Source organism: Phragmites australis, chromosome 5 (assembly GCF_958298935.1).
Source record: "Phragmites australis chromosome 5, lpPhrAust1.1, whole genome shotgun sequence".
NCBI classification, from domain to species: domain Eukaryota; kingdom Viridiplantae; phylum Streptophyta; class Magnoliopsida; order Poales; family Poaceae; genus Phragmites; species Phragmites australis.
In genome coordinates, this window is record NC_084925.1 from 10,239,952 (window position 1) to 10,264,071 (window position 24,120).

The 24,120-nt window shown below is 45.1% G+C and overlaps 2 protein-coding genes across 2 annotated transcripts; both read right to left on the reverse strand.

The window, feature by feature from the left end:
* Nucleotides 1–2,587: 2,587 nt before the first annotated feature.
* Nucleotides 2,588–3,706, reverse strand: LOC133917433 (probable E3 ubiquitin-protein ligase ATL45). Its single transcript, XM_062361336.1, has 2 exons — nt 3,481–3,706; nt 2,588–3,404 (listed from the first exon to the last, which is right to left on the reverse strand). The coding sequence occupies exon 2, from the start codon at nt 3,329–3,331 to the stop codon at nt 2,660–2,662; it is 672 nt and encodes a 223-aa protein (XP_062217320.1). The 5' UTR covers nt 3,332–3,404; nt 3,481–3,706; the 3' UTR covers nt 2,588–2,659.
* Nucleotides 3,707–11,244: 7,538 nt separating this feature from the next.
* Nucleotides 11,245–13,037, reverse strand: LOC133917434 (glutelin type-B 5-like). Its single transcript, XM_062361337.1, has 4 exons — nt 12,722–13,037; nt 12,344–12,600; nt 11,794–12,246; nt 11,245–11,682 (listed from the first exon to the last, which is right to left on the reverse strand). Exons 1-4 carry the CDS (start codon nt 13,035–13,037, stop codon nt 11,245–11,247), a joined length of 1,464 nt encoding a protein of 487 aa, XP_062217321.1.
* Nucleotides 13,038–24,120: the final 11,083 nt, after the last annotated feature.

The following is a 24,120-nucleotide window of genomic DNA, read 5'->3' on the forward strand; positions in this document are numbered from 1 at the left end:
TTAATTCATGCTTATCATTGTATGCGTTCTTTTTTAGTGAATGAATAACTAGAGCGTGGCGCGATCATGGTTGAAGGCGATACCAACCTCCTGAAGTTCTATGAGTATTGTGCGGGGAGTATCAGACAACCACCAAAGCAGCAAGGTAAGCATCTAAGCATATTACACCCTTTAAATTGAAGTGTGGAGTCTAAAATGATAAGATATGCTCTATATATGTTTGCATGTGTAGCGAGTCAATGTCGGGTTTATGTGGGTAGAATCTATATTGATTGCATTACCTCTACCTTGAGTTGCTGAATATCCACATCCTTATAGCCTTGGCAATACTATTGATGTCTTATATACAAGGTCATTCGAAATGCTTAGTGATGCATAGGTCATCGGTAGAAGTTGAGTAGTGGAGTGTTCCATCACTTGCGAGCTATATGTTTAATTACGGTTCACTATGATAATATTAATGATGTTGGTTGGATGAGTGGTGAGGATGAGACGATATGTGGACAGTGTTAGGGATGTCTTCTACCCCGGAGAAGTTCCTCAGGGTAGTTCGGGAGAGAAGCCCGAGCACCGTAGATCACTTTGCATCATTTAAGCACCGTCTGTCGGTGCCGTTAGCTTTAGCACTTTCCATACTTATTACATGTCGCATTATGGGAACGACAAGCTGAATACCTTTGTAGCTGTGGCCTTTCGACGTGTGAGTCGATGGTATAAGCGGGCGGGCTTGTAGGGGTATCCAGTTTGCTCTGGGAGTAGTTATGGATGACCCCCACACCTATCGGCGCATAAGCAAACGGTTAGGGCTTATTGGAAAAGGTTGACTCGAGTATCCCTTGCGTGGGCCTGTGTAGGCATGTGAGCCGTATGGTCCTCAAGTTGTATAGGTAAAGGAGTACCCCCTACAGGGTGTAAAAATAATTTGAATTGTCGCGCTCTCGGTCATGAGCATGCTTCTGTCCATTCTCATCGGTCGTAGAGCTACGATTGTGGGACGATGGTATGGATGGTCTGTTGGGAAATGTTGATGTTGGCTGATGTTTTTGTTGTGTTTCCATTTACATTTATGTGTAAGTTGTTGGTTACAGGGTATGTTGGTTAAGCATAGGTGCTCATACATATATGTCTAGGTTATTTAAGCATATTAATGTACTTAATCTTGTGGTATTTTTTTTGCTAATGGCTCAATGCATGATCCTTGGAGTCGGGATATTTATATGTATCATATATAGATTAAGGTGAGGGAGAGGCGGTGTTTGGCTACTTCACGCCTGCAGATGGTGCTGGGTATGAGTAGGCAACTACTCGGTGATCGCGCTTTTGGGGTGAAACCTAAGGGCATGTGGCTTCACCCATCATTTGTGGTCTATAGCTTCTGTTTCTGCTGCGTAGTTCTCTTTTGGCTAAGAGTTGATCAGTTTTAGTTTCATCCTAGATCCCTTTTGATGTAAATTGTTAAACTTGTTAATATTTAAGATCTTGTAATATAATTTAATTGCTCTCTCTTTATTAAGCATGTGTTCCGATCTTGGGCACAAAATATGTGCCGAGACTATCGAGATGATATTCTGGTTAATCGTTGAAGTCATGATTATTTAAATGATCGACTTGGTGATTAACTAGAATATTATTTGGATAGTTTCTCACAGGCGGGCGATAGCTTTGGGACCGGGGCCGACGGGATCTACCGACTACCTCCAGCCGAGATCGAGAACACGAGAAGGGCACCGTCTCGTGGTCTGTCGGTGGTAGGGACGCAGACTCGCTCGCTGCTCGCAATCATAGGGGCCATGAGCACGGACTGATGTTGTATGATGGTCTCACAGCCTCACGGCCTGGTCTTTATCGCTTTGAGGGAGGGGTGCTAAATGGGCTTCAGAAGGTACTATCTATTACTTACTCGGGCCAAGCCCGTGTTAGAGCCCTCCTAGCACAGGCCATAGGTCCGCCCCTGGCGCCCTCACCCTCAGCACCTTTTCCCTCACCAAACTCCTCCTCGATGTCGTTGCCCTAGCCAACCTCCTTTTTGGTGCCTTTTCTCTCAATGTTGTTGCCCTCGCCGCCCTCGATGTCATCACTCGAGATGACCTCATCCTTCTCATCATTAGAGGATGGCGATAGTCCACTGCCATCCCGCCAAAGCCAATCGTCAATGCCTCCTCGTTGTCATTGAATGAGAGGTCGAAGATGGTCTCTTCCTCTGCCTATGACAAGGGCAAACTAATTGGTGCCCATGTTTGGAGCAGAGGATAGGGCAGAGTGGAGGACGATGATGGCAGCAGATGTGCAGCCTTAGTGATCGGAGCAGCAAAGGAGTCGGTGGTGGAGAAATGCGAGCTTGCGGATGGGGTTTTCTGAGGGAGGGAGGCCGACAGGTGAATAATGGAGGCGGTGTATGAGACGAAGAGCATTTATTACCGACGGTTGGAAGTGAAACCATGTAAAGTAAACTTAGCATCGGTATCCCATACTTCCAGAATATTCTAGACGCTTCTAGTGTGGACTCATCTGAGACGATATTCATCCCAAACGTGTTTGACACGTCTGAGATATTTATCCGAAGAAACCGTAGGAGACAAGCCTAATCTGACTGTTTACGGAACCAGCTTGCATTTCTTTCTCAGCATCAAGAAACAAGATAAAAAAGGTAAGAAGATCGTCACACCATCTGCATCGGCAGCGGCGCGAAGACATTGCACCGGCAGATGGGGCACGTCGAGTTGTCGTGCAGCCACTGGTCGATACACTGCTGATGGAACATGTGAAGGCACACCGGCAGCCGCTTCACTATCTCCCCCTTCTCCACCTCGCCCAGGCACACTGCGCACTCGGACGAACCGTCCGGACACGCGGATTCCCGTTGCTCGTACGCCAGGATGTCATCCGCGGCAACTACCCGCGCCCCGCTGCGCGCCGGCGGCTCCCGGGGAAGCACGTTCATGACATGGTCTTGTCTATGAACTGCAAACTGTGGCAAGGCACTAGCGCCACCGCCGCTCGGGCGCCGCAGCCGGGCGCGCGCCGTGCGCGCGCACCGGCACGGCAGGCAGAACAGCCATCCGACACCGCGCAGGCACCACAGGATCCCGCGGAGAGGTGAGGCCAGGCACCGCCCCAGCGCGGACCATGGGAAGAACTCACCGCAGAAGGCCGGGTAGATGCTGGCGTTGACGCAGACCCAGAAGACGAGGAAGATGGAGACCACGACGATGCCGCCCGTGCTGTCAGGCGTCCTCGAGAGCCGGACGAGCGTGTAGACGAGGAAGGCCGTGCCGCCGACGCACACCGTGTTGGCGATGGCCAGCCCGTACACGCGGGAGCAGCAATCCATGGCTCGCGCGCCGATCGACTTGTCTGTGGCTTAGCCGGATGCTCCACTGCTGCTTGCCTGGTCACCTACTTCACTGGCGGATGGCATGATAAGATGAAAGAACTTGTAAACAGCACAGGAATTCCTCGGGAATTTCTGAAGGTCCTTACTCGTTTTCGCTCGCGAAATGGCAACGGAGAGATCGGTCGAAACCGTGTGCTTTTTCCGCGGGCAGGAGGCCTCACAAGTCTCAGCCTCTCGGGTCGTCGGCCAAGCATTCTCGGATTCTCTCCTTCGTTTAGAAGAAGCAACGATTCCGTATTATATTTTGGTTGGGCCCACTGATTGGTATATACTATTACTGGTCGACGGCATTTTCTATGGCGACCTTATGATTTTAGAAATAACTGGTACTGAGATAGCAATGTGTAGTTGCCTACTAGGAGTTTTTTTTTTTTTTTTGAGATAGCAATGATTTTAGAAAAAACTGGTACTGAGATAACAATGATTTTAGAAATAACTGGTACTAAGATAGCAATGTTTACTCAGAAGTACTTCGAAAATAACTGGTACTTGCTCCCTTGCATGGACACAATCTGTAGTCTTTCTCAAGCCTTGAGAAAAACACAAGCAATGAGTGTGCCACACGTCATTACAAGCCCTGTCACCTAGAAGTCATCCAAAGGTCCGAAAAGCCTCTCCTCGATTGCACACAAGACACAAGCAACTAAAATTTAAAATAAATGGAGAGTACTACTAGTGCACGGTATCCCAATGGAACTTCAACGGGATAACACGTGTCAAAGCTAAAGTCGAGTTTAGTTCAGTGATGTTTCGGTCACGTTTCAGGTGGTGTTTCAAGTATCAAGAATGTTAAAATTTGAGTTTCCGACTGAGCATGTAAAAAGATGCGGAACTCAGTCACGGGCTCTCGAGTTGCTTCCCTCGGGTGACTCGAGAGCGACTCAAACCCTAGCCGTTGCTGCCTTACCCCCATCTCCTCCCCTCGTCGCCGCTTGAGGACTCTGTTGGATCTCGCCGTGCGGTTGCCGATGAAGGTGGCGGTGAGGACTTCCTTCCCTGTGTCGGACGGGGAGGCTACATGGCTTCTCTAGTTGCCATGGCGGTGGCCCCACTGGTGATCGATGTGGCTGTGTGGCGAGGCCCTCACACGGATCTATGGTCTTGATGGTGGCTCTGGGCTCTAGACCGGCTATCCCGTTTGGATCCGTTGGCTAGGCACCTAGATCTGGTGGGGATGGGTAGTTGCGGGCCGCCCTCTCCCCGGTAGTGGATCAGAGTGGCTGGTCGTGCCTCCCTCGCCGTAGTGGTGCCCTTGGTGATGGTATGACGTAGCTAGTAGCCACGCACGCCTCCCGTGCTGCTCTCCGTCTGGGCTCTTGCCCCGACCCCACCCCATTTTCCCAACGACCGGTTCCGGCCGGGCTACACTCTCAGGTGGGCCTTTCGGCCTAAGGATGGGTTGTGGCCGTGTTCCTTGCGGCCCTCGGCGTCCGGCAGGGCAGCACGATGCGGTCACGGCGTGATGGGCGATGAGGCAGACAAAGGCACCAGCAGTGAAGTAGTGCGTACTTGCGAGTGGCGTCTAGAGGCAGATCTACTCCTCTCGTGCGATGGCGGCTGGCCTTGCTCAAGCGGATAGAGGGATTCTACGATGTAGGTATGTCAACGGCGCTCATTGGCTTGTAGCCTTGGCGGCAGGTCTCTACCGAGTCTCGATTGGGCCCCGGTTAGGGTCATGTCGCTGGAGTGCTGGCATGTGATGCCATGGGTCGCCATGGCAAAGGGCCATGCGAGCGACAGCACAGTGTCCTGTCACTCTGTGGTGCGTGCGATTTGGTTGCGCAGGGTTCGCTCCTCATGCCTTGTGGGGTGTAGGGTGCTGGGCGAAAGCTTTGCCAGGCTTGTTGCCAATGCCGCCTTAGGGTGCCACTCCCCTCGTTGGAGGCGTCGTTGTACTGCCCCTTGCCCTTGCCGCTTGGGGGGATTCCTGGGTGAAAACTCAGTTTGGTCTTCTGTACGGGTGACGACAGTGTCCTTGATGTCATGACCTCCCTGGAGACGTCGCCTTAGCGATCCCTCCCCATGTCTTGGTGGCTTTCGGCTCTGTGTATGGCGTCGCGCAAATCGGTGCAAGTCTTGCCCATATAGGTCTAGTTTAGCTAGGTGGTAGGTTGTTGCTATGTTCCATCAGGTCTCAGTGTTGCTATTTGGGCCTAGTTTTTAGCTATGTGGCCGTGGCAACCGTGGTGAAGTCGAAGCTGTTGCATTGCTTTGGCAATGAGCTCGTCAATGATGATAGGTGGTGGGCTACGTCGTCACGTTGGTGCCTAGGGCGGTGATGTGGTTTTGCGGTCTTGCTGTCTGTGTTCTTCTCAATCGACCGTTTTAGACGACATTTGTTTAGCTTTGTTTTTCCTTATCCTTAGTCCATCCGGCGAGTTTTTTCTCGTTTGTGATGTTGTAAGAACAATTGCTTCTTCTTCTAATATAATCGTCCACTTTGTGGCTTTCAAAAAGAGTTTCTGACTAACCTTCAATCAGTCTCGACAATTAATCGGTTTCAAACTAATTTCAGGGAATTTCGGTAGAAGGGATTTAAATTTTTGCGGAATTTTATGAATTTCAATTTTTCTAGCAGTGGATGAAAAATTTTGTATCGTTCAAAAATTTTGGTTAAATTTGAATATTTTTTTAATTCTTTTAAGACTATATCAGTTGAATGCGCGGTGGTGAGCCTCCTCTTTGCCTTGCTTCACATCCCGGTGTTGATTCCCTGTTCTCCTCGAATTTTTCTTCGACAGACAAGTGAACCCGCATCAACTGAGGGTGAGCCTCTCCTTTGGCTTGTTTTACGTCGCGGTGTAGATTCCTTATTCTCCCTTAATCTCTCTAGAATTATTTTTTTCTAAAGGAAATTCTAAATTATAACGCCAGCATGATGTAAGCATGTCGTCATCAGATATTTATTATTTTCGGATTGCCCAGAACTATTTTTACAAAGAAAATTCTAATTATGGTTTCACCATGATACAAGCATGATGTCAGCAGGAATATTAAATAAAAGAATAAAATAAAAGCTGATTGGGCTGACACATCAACAAAATTGGTGACATGACTGATAATGTTGCTGCTGACTCGGATTATAATGGAAGGGTTACCCTGTTTCTAATCTCGGTGGTTGGCTTAGATCGGGTGGCTCATGTTCTGTCCTGCTCGGTTCCAGTGACTTAGACGACAGCGGCGGCTCAAGCGGCGGTGGAGCTTGTCGGAGACCGTTGCTCGAGCTCGTGCATTACCGCGGCGGCGTTCACCTCTGGAGTGCGCGTCGCCCGAGCCGCGGGGCCATGGTTGTTTGGCGCGCGGTAGACAAATACGATGGTTGTTTGACCGGAAACGGAGGGTTCAGGTGCCGATTTTGGTCAAGTTTCCGGCGCTGGCCGTCTGCTAATTTCCCTCGTTGTAGAATGATTTGTTGACGGCGGCACAGTTGAGATCGACGGAGTGTGTTCGCCGACTTCGTGTTATTATGCAATGGAAAATGACAGCAACGTGAGAGGGTCAGCAACCTGGTGAACTGAGCAATAATGCTGCTATTATATATACTATTAAGTGCCCGTACGTTGCTACGGCGTATATGTTTTGAACTCATGGTTTATTTATGATAGAATAAAAAAAGGAAAAAGAATGTGATATGCAAATTACATTAGTTAAACATAAGATACGGTTTAGTGATAGTTCCAATTGTGTTGCCTTCAACATGATTACAAACAAAAATATGAAATTATTATGTGTTGAACATGACGTGAATACAAATAACAAAGTATAAAGCGTATCTACGAGGTGAGAACTTCTTTGTAGACGATATTCTTAGTGAGTGCGCAGGCAGGCTGAATTGACACTCCCCTCATTTCTCGGCGCACCTCGGCACATCAAGTACTTTGATATTGCTCCTAGCAATTGCTCGTGACAGGATGTGGTACTGTAGGCTTATTTTCTTCTCAAAAGGTATCCTATTGCTAATTAGTAAACATTATAACTTAGAAATATAGGTGTGCTATTGAGGTCGAATGCATAGAAACATATAAAAATAATAGATGAATGATAATAATTAGAAACTTCGTTACATATAGAATTCTTTTGTCATTCTCTTTACATGAAGTATATAGAGGATGAGTAATAAAAACATAAACATAAGGAGATTTAATTTGAAAGTTTCTAATAAAAATCACAGTGAAAAAAAAAATCAAAGATAATAACATGAAAGCCGACATATCACTAATACCGTTGAGGATATATTACACATACAAAAACATCACAATAAACATCCATGAAAACATACAAATAAGGATGTGTCTTAAATAATGTTAAGGAAATTAACATCCATTTTAACATGCAGAATTGATATCTAGCATCTAAACTACGAACTGACGTTGAGTCGCGCTTCTAGCCAACACACGGAGAAGTAGTTCACACCATGGTGGCCACGTATGCCACTCAACACACAAATGAACTGATTCGATGACACAGATTTGATCAGCTTTGCTCAAACAATATAGTTCATTCAAAAAATACCACTCAGTAGTCCAAATTTGAGAAACTTACATTTTTCTTGGTGGTTGCTGTGATGTCCCCTTTTACTTCCAAACTTCAACTATTTTCCCTTTTCTTCTTTTCTGCGGTACAAAATCAAAAACTCTGAATTTCTTGCATAAGGCCACCTATGTTTCTTCTAATTATGCCAATGCATGTGACTTAGACACTAGAAGTCAAATCCAATTTTACTCCTAACTATTCCTATGTACAACCAAATATTCTAGATTATCTATCACAACCACACCACAACAGTTTAAGAACTAGGCTACAAAGTGATAATAGCAAATCAAGACAGCTCAATTAAGCAATTGTCTATCTTGGTGCAAGTGAACAACAAGAGTACAAAAACTGCAAGTAAGGTATGTCCTAAGCTCATTTTGGTTGCTACTTGACAGGTTTGCGCTTCATGCCTCATAAAAAATATTTTCATTGCAGGCACAGGTTAAGATCCATGACTAGACCAAGCTATGGCATAGAAATCCACTTTTCACTGTTGTATAGTGGGGTAGTTAATTTTCAGAAGAGCCCATTAGCATTCAGGGGTAGAGATATTAAGGAACAAATACTATTACTGTAGGGAATCAGAAAAATGAAAGGAACTACAGAGTATGGATTTAGTAGCTATATCTTCAAAAAGGTGCACGCAAGGAAATAAAAACTAATTTATGATCATCTCACACATCATTGAAAGAAAAATAGTCTTGAAATTAGCATGCTTACATGTCATTTAAGGCAATTGCAATTTATTTAACACATCACATCAGCAAATCAGAATACATGTTATCTCTGAAATTAGCATGCTTATTACATGCCATTCAAGGTGATTGCAATTTAGACAGGTAAGGTAAGAATATGAACACATTGTAGACTGAGCGAGAATAAGTTGGAAACATACCTTGAGAGGCTCAAATTCTCAGCAATTGTTGAGCAACAAAACAAAAAAGAGAGCAGAAGTATAGCTATAGAGAATGGAAGGGAGAATGAGAATGAGTATATGCACCTTTTCGATTTGCAAATGCCAAAAATATCTATAGTGAACATCAGCATTTTAGGAAACATAGTTTGCAATAACAAACTATGTCATTGCACAACTGATAACACACAACATAGAGCTGATCAGCTAAACCACTATTTCATTCAGTAAAAACCCTATTGCTTTAACTCAAAGGAAACTGCATAGACCAAGATAAAAGAAAGGAATTGTAGATTATATGGAATTGGTAGCTTCTACCTCCAGAAAGTACACGCGAGAACATGAATGAACAATAGAAAGGACATGGTATTGACAATCATTCCTATCATTTGCATGAATCTAAGCTAATCCTAAAGTGCCAAAAGCCAACTTTCATTTTAATGAAACCAGAAAAGGATAATTGAGGTGGCATAGAAAGTGAAAAGAAAATATCACTCATTTGTTCATTCAAGAAATTACAATCCAAACATAGCTTAAATTCATTTATCAATAGTAAAAAACTAGTTTTCTTTTCTTTGTTTTTTCTGCACAAGAAATCAGAAGGTAAAACATGCTTCAGCTGTCTTGTGATTTATCACACCATATAAATTTAGAGTAGTTTAAATTGTTGTTTAATTGTCGTTTGTACATGACTGCTGAAAGGAATTCCGTACCGTGAAACACTTTCAAACACAAAGTACCTGAAACCAAAGAAACATGTAAAGGAAAATTAACATGTTCAGATGCACATAGTTGAAACCAAATGACACATGTAATTGTACCACCATATGTTGCTCTTCTTTTTTAGAAAATGGAAAATGTGGTGCTCTTTTATAAGACTAATACAACCAAAAAAGAGTGATGGCACTCTTTCTAAGACTTTCTTTTGAGAAACTCGATTATGTCATTGAAGCAGTGTTATGAAAAAAGTCCTGGTGACCATCGATTTAATCACCAAGCGATAGGATTGGTGTATTGCATTTTCAGTCTCGTCTATCCACTACCAAACGATGTATCCAATTTTCTATCCAAAGCATTACAGGATAGAACACGCATCACTTATCTTTAAAAAAAATGCACAAACTATGTCACTTATCTTCTCAATGAAGGTGCTGCTATCACCTAGTTAACAAACATGAGAATGGACGGACAATAAAATCAAAGCATATAAGATTTGTTTATTCAGATGACGCAGTGACCTATGAACTAATCAGAATGGAAATAAGTCAAGCATATAGGATAATTATATTCAAAGCAGCAAGAAGATTCAGGTTATATATGTCCGGACTACATAATGCTGAATTAGGAAGCTGAAGTTAGTGAATTGTATGGTGCAGCGAAAAGAGGATCATAAGTAGCAATAGATTCGTACCAGAACATAGAGGATGAGGATCACTAATAATCATGCGACTCCTGAACGATTTCAATGGCCGCATCGGAGAGCCCGAACTCGCCGGCTGGCGCGGCGGCTGGAGGCTCCGTGCCCGCGCGCCTCCGGCTCCCACCCGCGCTGCTCCGGGGCGCGAGGCACCACGCGGCGCCAACGAGCGCCGCGGCCATGGCGGCGAAGGCGCATGCCCCCCCCAGATGATGACGGACGAGGCGAGCACAGAGGACAGGACGATCAACGCTCAGGCGTACAAGCTTAACATCGTTGTGGTCACCCGCAGCCGCGCCGGAGATCGCCGAGAACCTCGTGTACAAGCTTAACATGATCGGTAGAGCGTACTATGCTACTTGACCGTTGCCGCCAATTAAATCATAGCTAAATTGTCCATCTCAACTGGAGGGTGCATGCAGTTTAACATGGTTTTAGAGTCAGAAATCTCGAGTTTGAATACTACCGATACAATTTAATTAAAACAAATTGCCTTCCTTTTTATTCCACGTCTTAGGCTTTTAAGTGCAATTGGTCGGTGCGGAGCATGTTTAGATTACGGGGCGAGATGATATTAATCGTGTTGCCGTGACATGATTATATCACCGTGCATTGCGTCTGAACGCCGGCTACAGCACGTCCCAGCTGACGTGTTTCTCGAACATGTTTGTGTCCTTAATTTGCAGAATCAGATCAAGAAAAATGACAGCGATAGGTCAGATAGCGAAAGTTTGTTTTTTTTTACAACAGCGAGCGAAAGCAGTTAATTGCATAGTACATAAAACTTATTGGATATCACCTAGTTAGCAATATTTCTGCACCAATTAGTAATTGTAAATTCCAGATGGAAGGAACACAAAAGTATCAAAAGCCTTCATCAATATTCGCTCAAGATACACATATATAGAACCACCGCGAAGCAAAATGCTTGCAGTCTTTTATTTGCTACTCTATTTTCTTATTGGAACTCATAAAAACTATGAGGTTTTACAGGCCGATTAAAGAGAGGCCTTCTTCGGCCAGGAACTGATAACCCTGCCGGGAACTCTTCTGAGGGAAACGGGGAGCGAACACGCCGATCTCCTCTCCCCTGTTGTTCTTCAGGCTCCGGGCAGACTCCCTCGAGATGCGATACGCGTTGGCGATGACGTCTACCGGCATGGCACGCAGGACGGAGCTCTTCCCGGCGATGCGGCTCACCATGGAGTTTGGGTTTGTCTTGAAGGCAATGTACTGGAATCCCAGATTCTCCGCTTTCTTGATAACAGCATAGTTCTGTGGTATGATTAACAGTTGGCCCTGACGAAGCTGACCACTGAACACTGTTCTTCCTTGGTTATTGACAACCTCCACTCGGGCATTGCCTTGGATCGCATACACCACGCTGTGCGCATTGATGTTCCAGAATGGTGAAAGAATGGCATTCTGCAGTGAGAAAGAAAGAGCAAAGCTAATTATATGGGTGTAACTATGTCACAAACCAGAAAATAGCACTTTTTGTAACGCAGTTAGCTAGTATTGCCTTTTACACCGTACCTGGTATAAGTTCACTCTTGTAGCACTCATTTGAATTAGGTTAAGAATCGGGAACTTCTGGTTGTTGATGCGTGTGATCCTTCCGGCGCGTGGGTTGTATGTATCTGCGCGATTAGGATTTTCGATGTTTATTCTTGCCTTTATCGCGCAAATGTTCTCTTCCAATCCGTTGCGTTGTCCACTTGGATATTGGGCTTGCTGGTATTGCTCCTGCTGTTCTTGCTGTTGGGTTATAGTAGGTCTCAAAAATTGAAGTCCATGCCTCACCCGAATGATTTCTCCCCTCTGGTCATTTTGACTCTGAAGCCTCCTAGCAGCCTCTCTGTTGATGCCCAAGGCCTCACTAAGCAACTCAACATTGAATCCACTGAATATGTTTTGCCCAGAGTGCTGCTGCGATGATTGTTCAAATCCTTGTTGCTCCCTTTTGTTGTTGCCCGCTAATAGGAATTCCTAAACATTTGTAACAAATAGAAAATATGCGTAACGTGTCACCAAATGAAGTTTAATTAGTTTGAAAACATGAGCAGCTATCTGAAAAGTTACTTACCTTCTGCCTAGGTTCAAGCTGATTGGCATTGTTGTGTACGTCAAAAACATAGACAACAACAACAGGTGCATCATGACCATCGTTGTAGAACCAGTGTGCGATACCAGCCGGAAGTGCAATAACATCCCCTTGCCTGAATTGGTGAACCTTTTGGTGCTCATCTCTATATTGTTGGCCTTGACTCTGATCATATTGTTGGAACTGTTGCTGGTAGGTCTCCGGGCAACCAGGTAAAGTTAATCCCACGTAACCTCTTCCTGCAAATGAGCATGTAAATGTCAGCATCACAAAACAAAATATGTGTTTAATTTGTTCGATCTGACACATATAAAATCATGATAACTATCTGAATGTGGTTGCTGTTGGGTTCACAAACACCTTGAATAATGTAGGCAAGGCCTGGCGAGTTGGTGTACCGAGGTACCACAAGGCCTTGAGGCTCAATAACTCGACGGATGACAGATACACCGGCGCACTGAAATTGATCATTTGTCTCTTCGAAGTACTCAGTGACCCCAGCTTCTGACCGCACTCTTCTAAGTGGCTCAAATGCTTGCAACCTATCAAATCTACACCCCCTAAAACCTCCTTGACGGGGGCTTTGCCACTGACTGGTCAACTGGGCCATCGATCCATGGCATAGGAGAAGAAGGCAAAAATAGAAAGAAAATCGAGAGAAGGTAGTAGTCGCCATAGCTGTTTTGAGAGAAGCTAATGGAAAACTGATGGATATGAGATTTCCGGAGCATACAAGGTGGCTTTTATAGCCAATATAAGTGACTTTTGATCCAAGGTAGTGTCAAAGTTTGTTAACACCTTTACAATGGATTGCCTATATGATGCATGCTCCGTGGTCCGAAGAAGCCTCTAGAGTTAAACTAGTTTCGCAAGATAGATCTGTTCATAGTACAAAACACGCATTACTCGTGTTGCCACATAATTTACTTTTTGATAAATACAAAGGAAGTTGTTCAAACCATGTCTATCCATTTGTTTCTGAGCTTGTTCCTCGTAGGCTATTTGTCCTTGCACTCGATCGTAAAGTTTCTCTTAGATAAGTGTTCGGTGTTCTTTCGCAGTAACAAACTTGTAAGGTTATGACCGGCATTTCAATATAACAATTTTTTCCTTTTACACCACACAAAACAATATACTTTGTCAAAAGTATGACACACTTGTTTCTATTACGTGGATAATTTCGAATACTCTTTACTCCGACACTTTTGCATGCCCAGCCATAACTTTGTGGCTCATGCATATATCTATCTATGTTGACACGTGGTCACATCTAGCTATAATTTCAATGAGTCATCATATTAGTAATCGAAACCATCAAACCTACTTTAATTGGTGGAAGCGTCCGACAATGTGTGACCTTTTTTTATTTTTACATTTTCTAACTTAAAAAATTAAATAAATAGACTCCGAATGAAAATTTTTACAAAAATAGATGTCTACCACCCTCTCAAAGGGCTACAACCCTTTCAGAGGACAATAAAGATACTACGGTAACAAGCACAGGCCTTACCTGACAGGGAGGTTAGCCCACCATTCCGTGGTGAACAGTACCTAGCCGCTCAATTTTCACTTCATATCTCCTCTGTTCAAAATAGTGGTCTTCTGTTACTCAAAAGATCCTCAAACATTTTGTACATGTTCCATAATCTATATGCAACTCATTTTAATTGGATTCACCTAAAAAGCATGTGTAGAATTTAAACTAAAATTCTCTAAAAAAGGTACTTTTATAACTTATAGATATTGTTAGGGCATCAAATAAATTCCAAAAAATTTGGAAATTTTCACTAATATTATTCTTATATGATGGAATAATTTCCAAAATTATTTTTAGCCCTATTTGTTATATGTTTGAATTCAAATAGAGTTAAAAGAAGAATATCACATGAAATTATAAAAAATACATATAAATGGAGCATTACAAAGGAACTCACTTTTTCACCATATAACCTAGGGATGAAAATAATTTTAGAAAAAGTAGGTTGCACATAGATTGTGAAACATGTACAAAATAGTTTAGAATTTTTGGAGTAATAGAACGCCATTATTTTGAACAGAGAAGATGTGAAGAGAAAATTGTGCATCTAAATACTGTCCACCACGGGAATAGTGGGCTAAGTGCCAGGTGGCTGCAACACTTGCTACTATGGCATACTTACCACCCTTTGAAAGGGCTACAACTCTTTGAGAGGGCGGTAGACGTCTATTCCTGTAAAATTTTTTATCCGGAATTTATTTATTTAGTTTTTTTAGTTAAAAATGTAAAAATAAAAAAAATTCTGAAATTTGTAGAGTGCAACAACTTTGATGGGCCAGTTTACAAGGAGTCACAATAGTTGTACTTCTTCGGGCCATGCCCATCAGTTCGTACATGCATGGCATGACTGGCCCAATCAAAATTACTGAAGATTGATTTATCAGTTTAATTTTCTACAACTTTTTTGAAGTAATTTTTTTTTCTAAGTTGTAATTGAGATTTTCCAGTGTTATACATGAGGGGTGAATTATATCTCTACTATTTAAAAAGAACTAGCGGTGATGGTGGGTGGTGGTTCATTCACCCCTCCTCTAACTAATCTACTTAATTTAATTTACTCTCCTCACGTTGTACAGGTTCTCACAAAGCAGAGGCGCCTACAACTGGGCCATCCGGATCCTTGCCCTCACACATTTTTTGCTGCGACAGATATAAAAACTGTACATATATACTTTAGACTTATAGTATACACATATATTTTTAGTAAAAAATGTTTGAACATAAGCATTTATTTTATTTTTGAATTTTTTAATATCTAGATTTGCAACACTTACCTGTGACCACATCAAAGCATGGCAAAAAAAAAGTCAAACAGAGGAAACATTTGATAAAAAACTCATATGTTTGTTTGCCTCTTAAATGTAGTTATGTAAGTAATTTTATGAAAAAAAATCATAAGTAAATTAGAATGAATCCATGAGCAATTTAAGAACAGGTTAAGATAATTTAGATCTGGTGTTCAACAAATTTTGTAAACAAATTAGAGCAATTCAAAGGCAATATCAAATCTAGCTGCTACATATTTTCAATTACAAATGAGAACAATTTGTGAAAAAATTGTGAAAACTAAGTTTTGCCAAAATTATAAAATTAGCAAGAAGATCGGTTGAATACGATAAGCAACTTGATGCGTTCTTATAAGCGAAAACATATAATCCGATAAGCAAATCCTTGCGTATCCTTGCTAGGCCTAACAACTGACTTCTGCCCCGCAGCATCCGAAGCAGGTGGAGAAGCTGACAACGCCATGGGAGCTAGTCCGTCCATACCACGGTTTAAAAATCGCGATTACCGGCCTTCTCGCTCCGGCTCGGTTTCAAAATTCGAGTGGTAACTAAATTTGAATTCAAAAAATTCAAACCGATTTTGAAAAAACTCAAAAAATCTAAAAAAAAAATTCGATAAAAAACTAGAGCTAATTTTAAGAGTATCTGTGTAAACAAAATTCAAAATAAATCTCGTTTACAGCTCCAAATTGGCGAGCAAAGTTCATAATTCGTTTAAATGGGCCGATTTGTTAAAAGGGCAGAATGAACAGTATTGTGTGGCCCGTTTCGGCCCACGTGGAATGGATAAGGTTGCGTCGGTGTGGAGGGTGTTGTGCACTGCAGAAAATCCCCACCCCATTTCTCACAACCGAAGACACAGGGCCGGCGACCACCTGACCAAATCCGGCGCTCTCCGGCGGGAATCCGGCGTCCTAGGAGCGGTTATCGAGCAGTGGAGCTCGGTTACCAACCGCATCACAGCGGTAACCGACCGTGTCCACCGAGCTGCTCGACCCTCGCCGCCACAGTTCGGTAACCGACGAAGCAACCTCGGTAACCGCTAAAACTCAACGATTTAGCGTATTTCTCGGTCGGTAATCGTGGATATGGGGTCGGAGGGGTTGTTTGCGTGGTATTTCGACGATGCAGTGCGTGATGCGTTCGGTTGTCGACCGTTTAGTAGCGTTCTTTCGTGTATTATGATCGGTAAGTGGTGTTAGAAGGGCAGCAGTTTGTCGTGTAGTCGATTAGGAACATGTAGCGGTTGATTCACTCGGTTATGGACCTTATTACATCGGTTACTGTATACATGTGAATGTTGGTAATATTCGTGCAAGATAATCGGCCATTTAATAGCGATTTTAGGTGCAAATGTTGCTAATATTCGTTCAATTAAGTTTATTAGTAGGCTAACCATTGATAATTTTCGTTCAATTGAGTTTACTAGCGATTTGAACATGTATAGAGATATTTATTAGTAGGCTAATCATTGAGTTTTCTTCTTCCAACAGAGAAATCGCAAATTAATCGATGACGAATAAAGATGTGGTGTGGCAGCACGAGGACAATTTGGCCCCGGGGTTTAGGTGCAATTACTGCAATAAGGAAAAGAAAGGCGGTGGTGCCACAAGGTTGAAAGAACATTTGGCAGGGCGCGGATCGAATGTTATACATTGTGATAGGGTGCCTCTAGATGTGCGTGATTATTTCAGACATGAGCTGGATAGGGCAAGAGATAAGAGGAAGAGAAAGGCTGAGGAGAGGGTTCGGAGGCAAGAATCAGCAAGAGTTTAGCTAGATTTGACAAGCGACAATGAGGACACGGAAGAGGAATAGGTGCAGTGTGCCATGGCTCAGTCGAGGGATGAGGAAGAGTTCAGGAGGAGGCCAGGCAGTCCTACGAGCATGGAGGTGGGAGTGGTAGTGACAGAGGGGGCTCTGTGTTAAAGAGGATGCTTAGGAGAGCATCTTCAACAAGGGAGCCACCACCAAGTATCAGAGATTACAATGTTGCTTTAGCAAAAGCCCCTATGCAGCTGAGGATTGACACCGGGTCATGGAGTGCGAAGGGAAAGAAAGCAAAGGAAGCTATTGGTTTGGCATGGTCCAAAATTTTCCATTCTTCAGGCATTCCTGGTAGAAGGGCGGACGATGCATTCTTTTGTCACTGCAGTGAAAGAAACACAGAAATGGATTGAGTGATTTTGTTGTCATATTTCTTTCTTTTTGACTTCTGACCATTTGTTCCGTAACAGGCGAGGGTGTACTATCTCCAACTGGCTAAGATATAGATGGTAAGTATCTGGATGAGAACGAAAGTGCATTGAAGAAAATATTTGACAAGTGGAAGCTAGAATGGCCAGAGTATGGTGTTACCATAATGTGCGATTCATGGGTAGGACCGACGCACATGAGTATTATTAATTTTCTCTTATATTGCAATGGTCGTATGTTTTTTCACAAGTCTGTAGATGCGACTGGCTATAGTCAAGATGCAAAGTATTTGAACAAGGTACATTATTTTCCTAAGTTGCTAACATAGTATTTCAATTGTTGCATATTTATTTGGTTCATTCTTTTATGCAGGAGATAAGAGCACCGGTCAATGATTTGGGGTCACAAAATATTGTGCAGATTGTGACTGATAACGTGTCTAACTACAAGAATGCCTGTCAGGTTCTCAGAAGGGAATATCCTGCTATCGCGTGGCAGCCTTGTGTGGCGCACACGATAAATTTAATGTTGAAATCGGTTGGTGATTTTAGAGAACACGACATGGTCATCCAAAGTGCAAGGTCCATATCGCGATGGCTATACAATCATTCAAAACTACATGAAATGATGAAGGCCGCGATTGGTGAAGAGTTGGTGAGGTGGAATGCCACAAGATTTGGCATGAACTACCTATTTCTTGATAGCTTTCTACACCAAAAGGATAGGTTCATGCAATGGATGGCATCTAATGAGCTCCAGCAGTCTCGATACATTAGTTCTGATATTGGGAGATATGCACATAGTTGCCTATCCAGCTTACTATGGTGGGACAATCTTAAAATGCTTGTCGATTTCGTCCAGCCATTGTATATATTCCTCCGCTTTGCTGATCAGGACAAGGTGCCAACATTGAGTGAGGTGCTCCTGAGATACACTGTTGTGAAGCAAGAGTATGAGGCATTGTATCACAATGATAGGGATTCTTTTGAAAAGTACATGGCAATTATCGATCGCAGAATGCATGATCTAGCCAATGGGACCTACATGAATGCCGGTAATACACTCCTACTACTTACTGTCTTATTTGTACTGATGCTTGTGTTTCTAATGCTTATGGTACTAATGCTTTGATCATCGACTTGCAGCGGCCGCTTTGAACCCCCGCATGCATTACGCATATGGCACGGCTCCAACCTTGTTCGAAGATCTTCGTGCGGCATTCGAGAGGATGACCGATATTAGTACTGCCGCGGAAGCACTTATTGAGGCTGAAACATATCGAACAAAGTCTCTCTCATTCGTAGGTCTGCTCGCTACACGAATAGCTTGTGACGGAAGGACTCATCCTGGTACGATAACCTTTACATATCTATCCGTTGCATCATTTCATCTACTTTTCCGAGCCTCATATCACTTTACCTACTTGCAGCGCAATGGTGGTCTATGTTTGGTTCATCTACACCTACACTATCAATATTTGCCAGATGCCTAGTGTCTTAGAGCGCTTCATCTAGTTGGTGTGAGAGAAATTGGAGTACATTTGCATTTATCCACACCAAAGTTCGCAACCGTTTAAGCTACAAGAAGCTCCATAAGTTGGTATATGTCAACTTCAACCTGAGAATACAGAACAACTTGGATGCATGTATCAGGTCGAGTGTTGATGATGATCCATTTTAGTGGCTTATGGAGCTCACATTGAACAAGGAGAACAATTCACTCCAGGACTGGATGGAGACTGGCAGATCAAATACAGCCCCTGAGCTTGACGAGGAGGGCACAAATAGCGACATACCCCTGCCTACTCACCTGGTGACAGACACAACGAACACACCGGACTTACAACAGTGGGCTGCTATAGTGGTTGGTGACACACACACGGGAAAGAGGAAGAAGCAAATGACGTATACAAAGAAGAGCAAGAAGACTAAGGGTAAGGGCAAAAGACAAGTGCAAAGCGATGAGAGCATGGATAGTGACCCAAAGAGCCCAACTTACCAAGAATCGAATGACAACAGCTCAAAGACAGACAACGGTGATGATGATGGTTAGGGCAGCGATGTTCCTCCATGCCAATCCTTTGTCGTTCCTCCTGTGCAATTCACTGGTGAGAGTTAGTTTTTACATGCCACACAGGATCAAGACCACGGTGCCTCATCCTCACCAAGGCATATAATACAGGGTGGCCACAATGGACCACAAGATAGTGGGAGCTATTCCAGCAGCTATGGCATGGAGAGTAGTTCTAGATCATATCCGTACCACTATCCTGTCCCCAATGCTCAGTCAGAGCCTCCTATTCAGTGGGTCTATGAGTGGCAAGACCCTGAATCTTATGCCATTTTGCAAGGACAATGGTCAACCACTTCTGCATGGACAGGGCAAACATGGGCTGAGTTTAAGGTAGAGTTGCTATTGACACGACGGATAATGAAACTCCTGAGTATGACAACTCGAATGATGAGGACGATGTTCCAGTTCCCGCAGATTGGAACAATCCAAACTTCAACAACCTTGTGGTGAATGAGGGGAATCAAGTGGTCTGGGAGTATACACAGAATGAGGTGACCCAAGGTGGCTAGGTATCCTACCAGTTAGGCCATGAAGGATGTTATGACTCAATGGGCGACCTCCCTTCGACGGTAATTTTATGCTGTCAAGTCAAGCAAGAAGGAATATGATGTGAAGTGCGCGAATAAGGGTTGCACGTGGCGGGTGCACGGCTTTAAGGGGAAGTGAGTTGACTATTGGGAGGTGTCGATTGTGGTTGAACACCATTGTATGATGGACGAACTTGAGAGCAGCCACAGGAACATCACCTCAGGCTTTGTCACTAATGTGATGTATGCCTAGATTGTGGACAACCTGAACTACAAACCAAGGTTCATAATCAGACAAATTGAGGAGGAGTACAAGTACACTATTAGCTACAACAAGGCATGGAGGGTGAAGAGGAAGGTAATTGAGATGAGGTTCAGAACATATGAAGCATCATATGAGAATCTACCACATTTGTTGCAAACTATTGCTCGAAGGAACCCGGGGATGTATTACGATATTGATAAGTACCCATCGATCTCCAAACCTGGCAAGCACGTCCTGAAGCGATGTTTCTTCGCAATAGGGGCATGGGCATGTATCAAAGCTTTCAAGCATTGTCGGCCTATCCTGTGCATCGACGGCACTTTCCTTACCGGCAAGTTCATGGGACAGACCCTGACTGCTATTTGGGTTGACGGGAATAATCAAGTTCTACTGTTGGCCTTTGCATTTGTGGAGAGTGAGAACAACAATAGTTGGTATTGGTTTCTATACCGTGTGAGGATGATAGTTGTTGTTGCTCGACCGAACGTGTGCATTATACATGACTAGCATGCTGGGATACTCAAGGCAATTCTGGATCTGCAAAATGGAACAGACGGTGTCTTAATTGGACCTGTGTTGTCAGACCTACAGAGTAGGTGGTGCATGAGATATTTGGGTGCAAACTTCTTCCACCAATTCAAAACAAGAACCTCATGAACATGTTCAAGAGGTTATGCGGTCAGAACCAGCAGCAAATGTTTGATGCTCTTTGGAAGATATTGGATGAGCTCACGAAGAAGAAAACACAGGAGCGTGCCTGGAGGCCCGTGACGGGAGCAAAGGACGTACCAGTACCTCTTAAGTCCCTGCAAAATGATAATGAAGCTGGCATCACGCGGAGGAGCGGATCATCTACCAGGTCATTTAGCGAGTGGATTGAGAATGAGCCTAAGGACAAGTGGGCTCTTCTCTACGACACAAACAGGGCTAGGTACAATATTATAACTATAAATTTAGCAGAGGTTTACAACTGGGTGATGAAAGGTGTGAGGGAGTTGGTGCTGGTGGGGATTGTAGAGTTCATACTTCAAGGGACATGCAAGTATTTTAGGGATCGCTATGCAGTAGCGCACACGGCGCCCAATGGCCAAATTTGCCACAGTTTTGACATTTGTCCCAACCACCTCCTGGGCTGGACGTGATGGCGTTGCCGTCACGCGGCCCATTGCCGCAGCCGCGCCCATAGCTCTTGCCATGACGATGATGGGAGCCGCCATTGCCGTTGCTACTGGATCCTCCCTCGCCATCGCGCTTCTTCATGCGAGCTAGCCACTCCTCCTTAGTGAGGAGTAGCTTCTGCCTGGCCGCTCGAAAAGCTGAGCTTGTACCTCTGCTCCACAGCGCGCAAGCGACCGGTCACCTCCTCGATCGAGATCGTGCTTAGATCAAGGAGGGTCTCGATGGAGATGGCGACCTGCTGGAGACGTTCTGGAACAACCTGCAGAAATTTTCGCACCACCTCAACATCAGTGACTTCGTTCCCTAGTACTCAGAGGTTGTTGGCGAGGCTTGTGATCCTCATGGCGAAGTCGTCGATAGACTCGCCATCTTTGAACTCGATCTCGCTGAGCTCGCATCGCAGCTTCTGTGCGTTCGCCTCTCTTGATCGCGTCCCAGGTGTCCTTGGCGGTGTCCTTGACGGCGAGATGGACAGCATCTCCGATGGCATAGCGCAGAGAATGGCGGACAACGCTAGCCTATCGTCGCAGTAGTCACCGCCGCCGGGTTCGATTGCCTCCCAAAGGCCTTGCGTCTGCAGGTTCACCCGCATCACGAGTGCCCACTCGGTGTAGTTTGTCCGTGTGAGCGTGGGGTAGACCACCAAGCCCGATGCCTCCTTGATGACGCGCTGCACGACCATCTCGCACCCACCGTCGTCACGGTGCCGTGGCCGGCGCGGAGGAGGTGTCGGTGAGCTACGGCGGCCTCGGCGCGGAGGAGTCCTCAACTGCGCGCCCATAAGAGCCTACGACGATATAGCTGCACTTGGATCGATAACTCAGGCTCTGGTACCAAATATTGGAAAGCCTGCTAAGAACACATACACGAGCAAGAAACCCGGATAATTTTTGTGCTGCAACACAGTGCAGCTTTTCCTTTGATTGAACATCAATTTAAAGGGAAATTATAAACTAACAAAGACAGACCATGAAGGCTGAAATAACTACTACATGAAGGAAGATCGTGTGCCATCTCACACGGCTGTTTTCCCTTGTCATGCTACCACTAACCGCCCATTACTACCATAACAGACTACAACTGAATATGCAAGGATTAATTATTTGTCATTATGCCCCCCCCCCCCCCCATAACAGACTACAACTGAATATGCAAGGATTAATTATTTGTCATTATGCCCCCCCCCCCCCCCCCCCAAAGACTTGCCCGATTCACCTGGGACGCGAGCTCACAGAAGCTGCATCGATGCCCAGCAATACCCGCGCGCGGCGCCTTGCAGCCTCCCGAGCACGCATCGATGCCCGGAACGCCTCGTCGGAAGCTTTCATCGCCGCCAACTTCTCGATGAGCTCGTCTAGCTTCCACATGTCCATCTCCGACGAGGGTCACAGCCAAGGATCAACTGGGCTCTACCAATTGTCAAACCTGCTAGTGAATCCGACGAGTTATCGAACAAGAACGGAAGAAATCGCAGTCAATTTCAAAGGGGAGTGGAGAATTGGGGAAGAACATCTACTATATTCGCTGTGAACTACTAGTTCTGTTACAAAGTTTCATATAATGGAATGACTTCTGGAAGCCTACGCCAGCTGGGTTATATCCCTCCTAGCTCGGATACAGTTCACCCTGAATCAGCAAATCAGAAGTAAACAAGAGTGGTCCCAGCTGCTAACTGAAAATTAACCGGCAATAACTACTGTTTACTGAACGAAAATCACTGTTTAACTATCTCCTTCCGTGTAAATGACCTGAGAGCAGCAGCAGTCGTCCGGTGCGCGCGAAGTGAATCTCAGCATCCAATCGTTCACCCCCGGGTCATGAAAGCGCCATATGTTTCGTCGATCTGTGATTGATCTCCGCCGTGGGTGCATGGCCCGATCTGCTGCGCCTGCGTTGAGTTGCCACATGTGTGTCTCCGGCCGTCGTGCCGTCGAGCTATGCGTTGCCGTTGCGTTGGTGCCCTCCGTGACCGCCGCCGACATGTTTCCGCTTGTTGTTCCTCCACTGCCATAGGTGTGTCGCCTGCCATCGTGCCGTCGAGCTATCCGCCGCCGTCGTGCCGTGGCTTGTCCGCTGGCGCGTGCTGGTCGCCTCCGTGCACGTGAGTATCTTTGTGCCGGTGGGTGTTGTTCTTCGCTGCCGTGTATGTTGGCCCAGCTTGTCGTCTTCTCTCTGAGCCCGGGAGGCGCGTGTGCCGGTGGTAGGCTGGCGCACGTGCCGCCGAGGTGCCGTCTGTGGTGTTGTGATCCGCCGGCCGTGTGTGTTGTCGATCTGTGCTGCTATGTTCTGCTCCGCCGTGGTGCGTGCCGTGTGTCCGATGCCACCGCTAGTGAGTGCTGCCGCCGGCCTAGTTCCGGTGCTGCCGCTGATGCGTGCATCTTGGCATGGCGGGATGCTGTCCTGGGTGGTGTGCGCTGATCTGTCATCACGTTTGACGATCTGTTGAGCTCCGGAGTGCCGTTTAGTCGCCGGCGTGTTGCTGTTGCCGTTCCCCAGCCGTGCGAGTTCCTGGCTCTGTTTCCCAGTCATCGGTGGGTGTGCGCTCGGCGTGATGTTGCTGATTTTTCCTCTGTTGATGCGTGTGTGCCAGCTTTGGCTTGGTCTTCAGCCGCGCATGCTTATGTCTATCTGTTGCCATCGTGCGGCGCTCTGTCGCCGGCGTGGCGAGCTGCCCCCCTGGCCTTTTCTTTGTTTCC

Excerpts from the sequence above, each read along its gene's own strand:
- LOC133917433 (XM_062361336.1), bottom strand. The coding sequence starts at position 3,331 with ATGGATTGCTGCTCCCGCGTGTACGGGCTGGCCATCGCCAACACGGTG.
- LOC133917434 (XM_062361337.1), bottom strand. The coding sequence starts at position 13,037 with ATGGCGACTACTACCTTCTCTCGATTTTCTTTCTATTTTTGCCTTCTT. Across the intron at positions 12,601-12,721 it reads CCTTGCCTACATTATTCAAG|GAAGAGGTTACGTGGGATTA; the intron begins GTGTTTGTGAAC and ends GCTCATTTGCAG. Across the intron at positions 12,247-12,343 it reads AGCTTGAACCTAGGCAGAAG|GAATTCCTATTAGCGGGCAA; the intron begins GTAAGTAACTTT and ends ACAAATGTTTAG.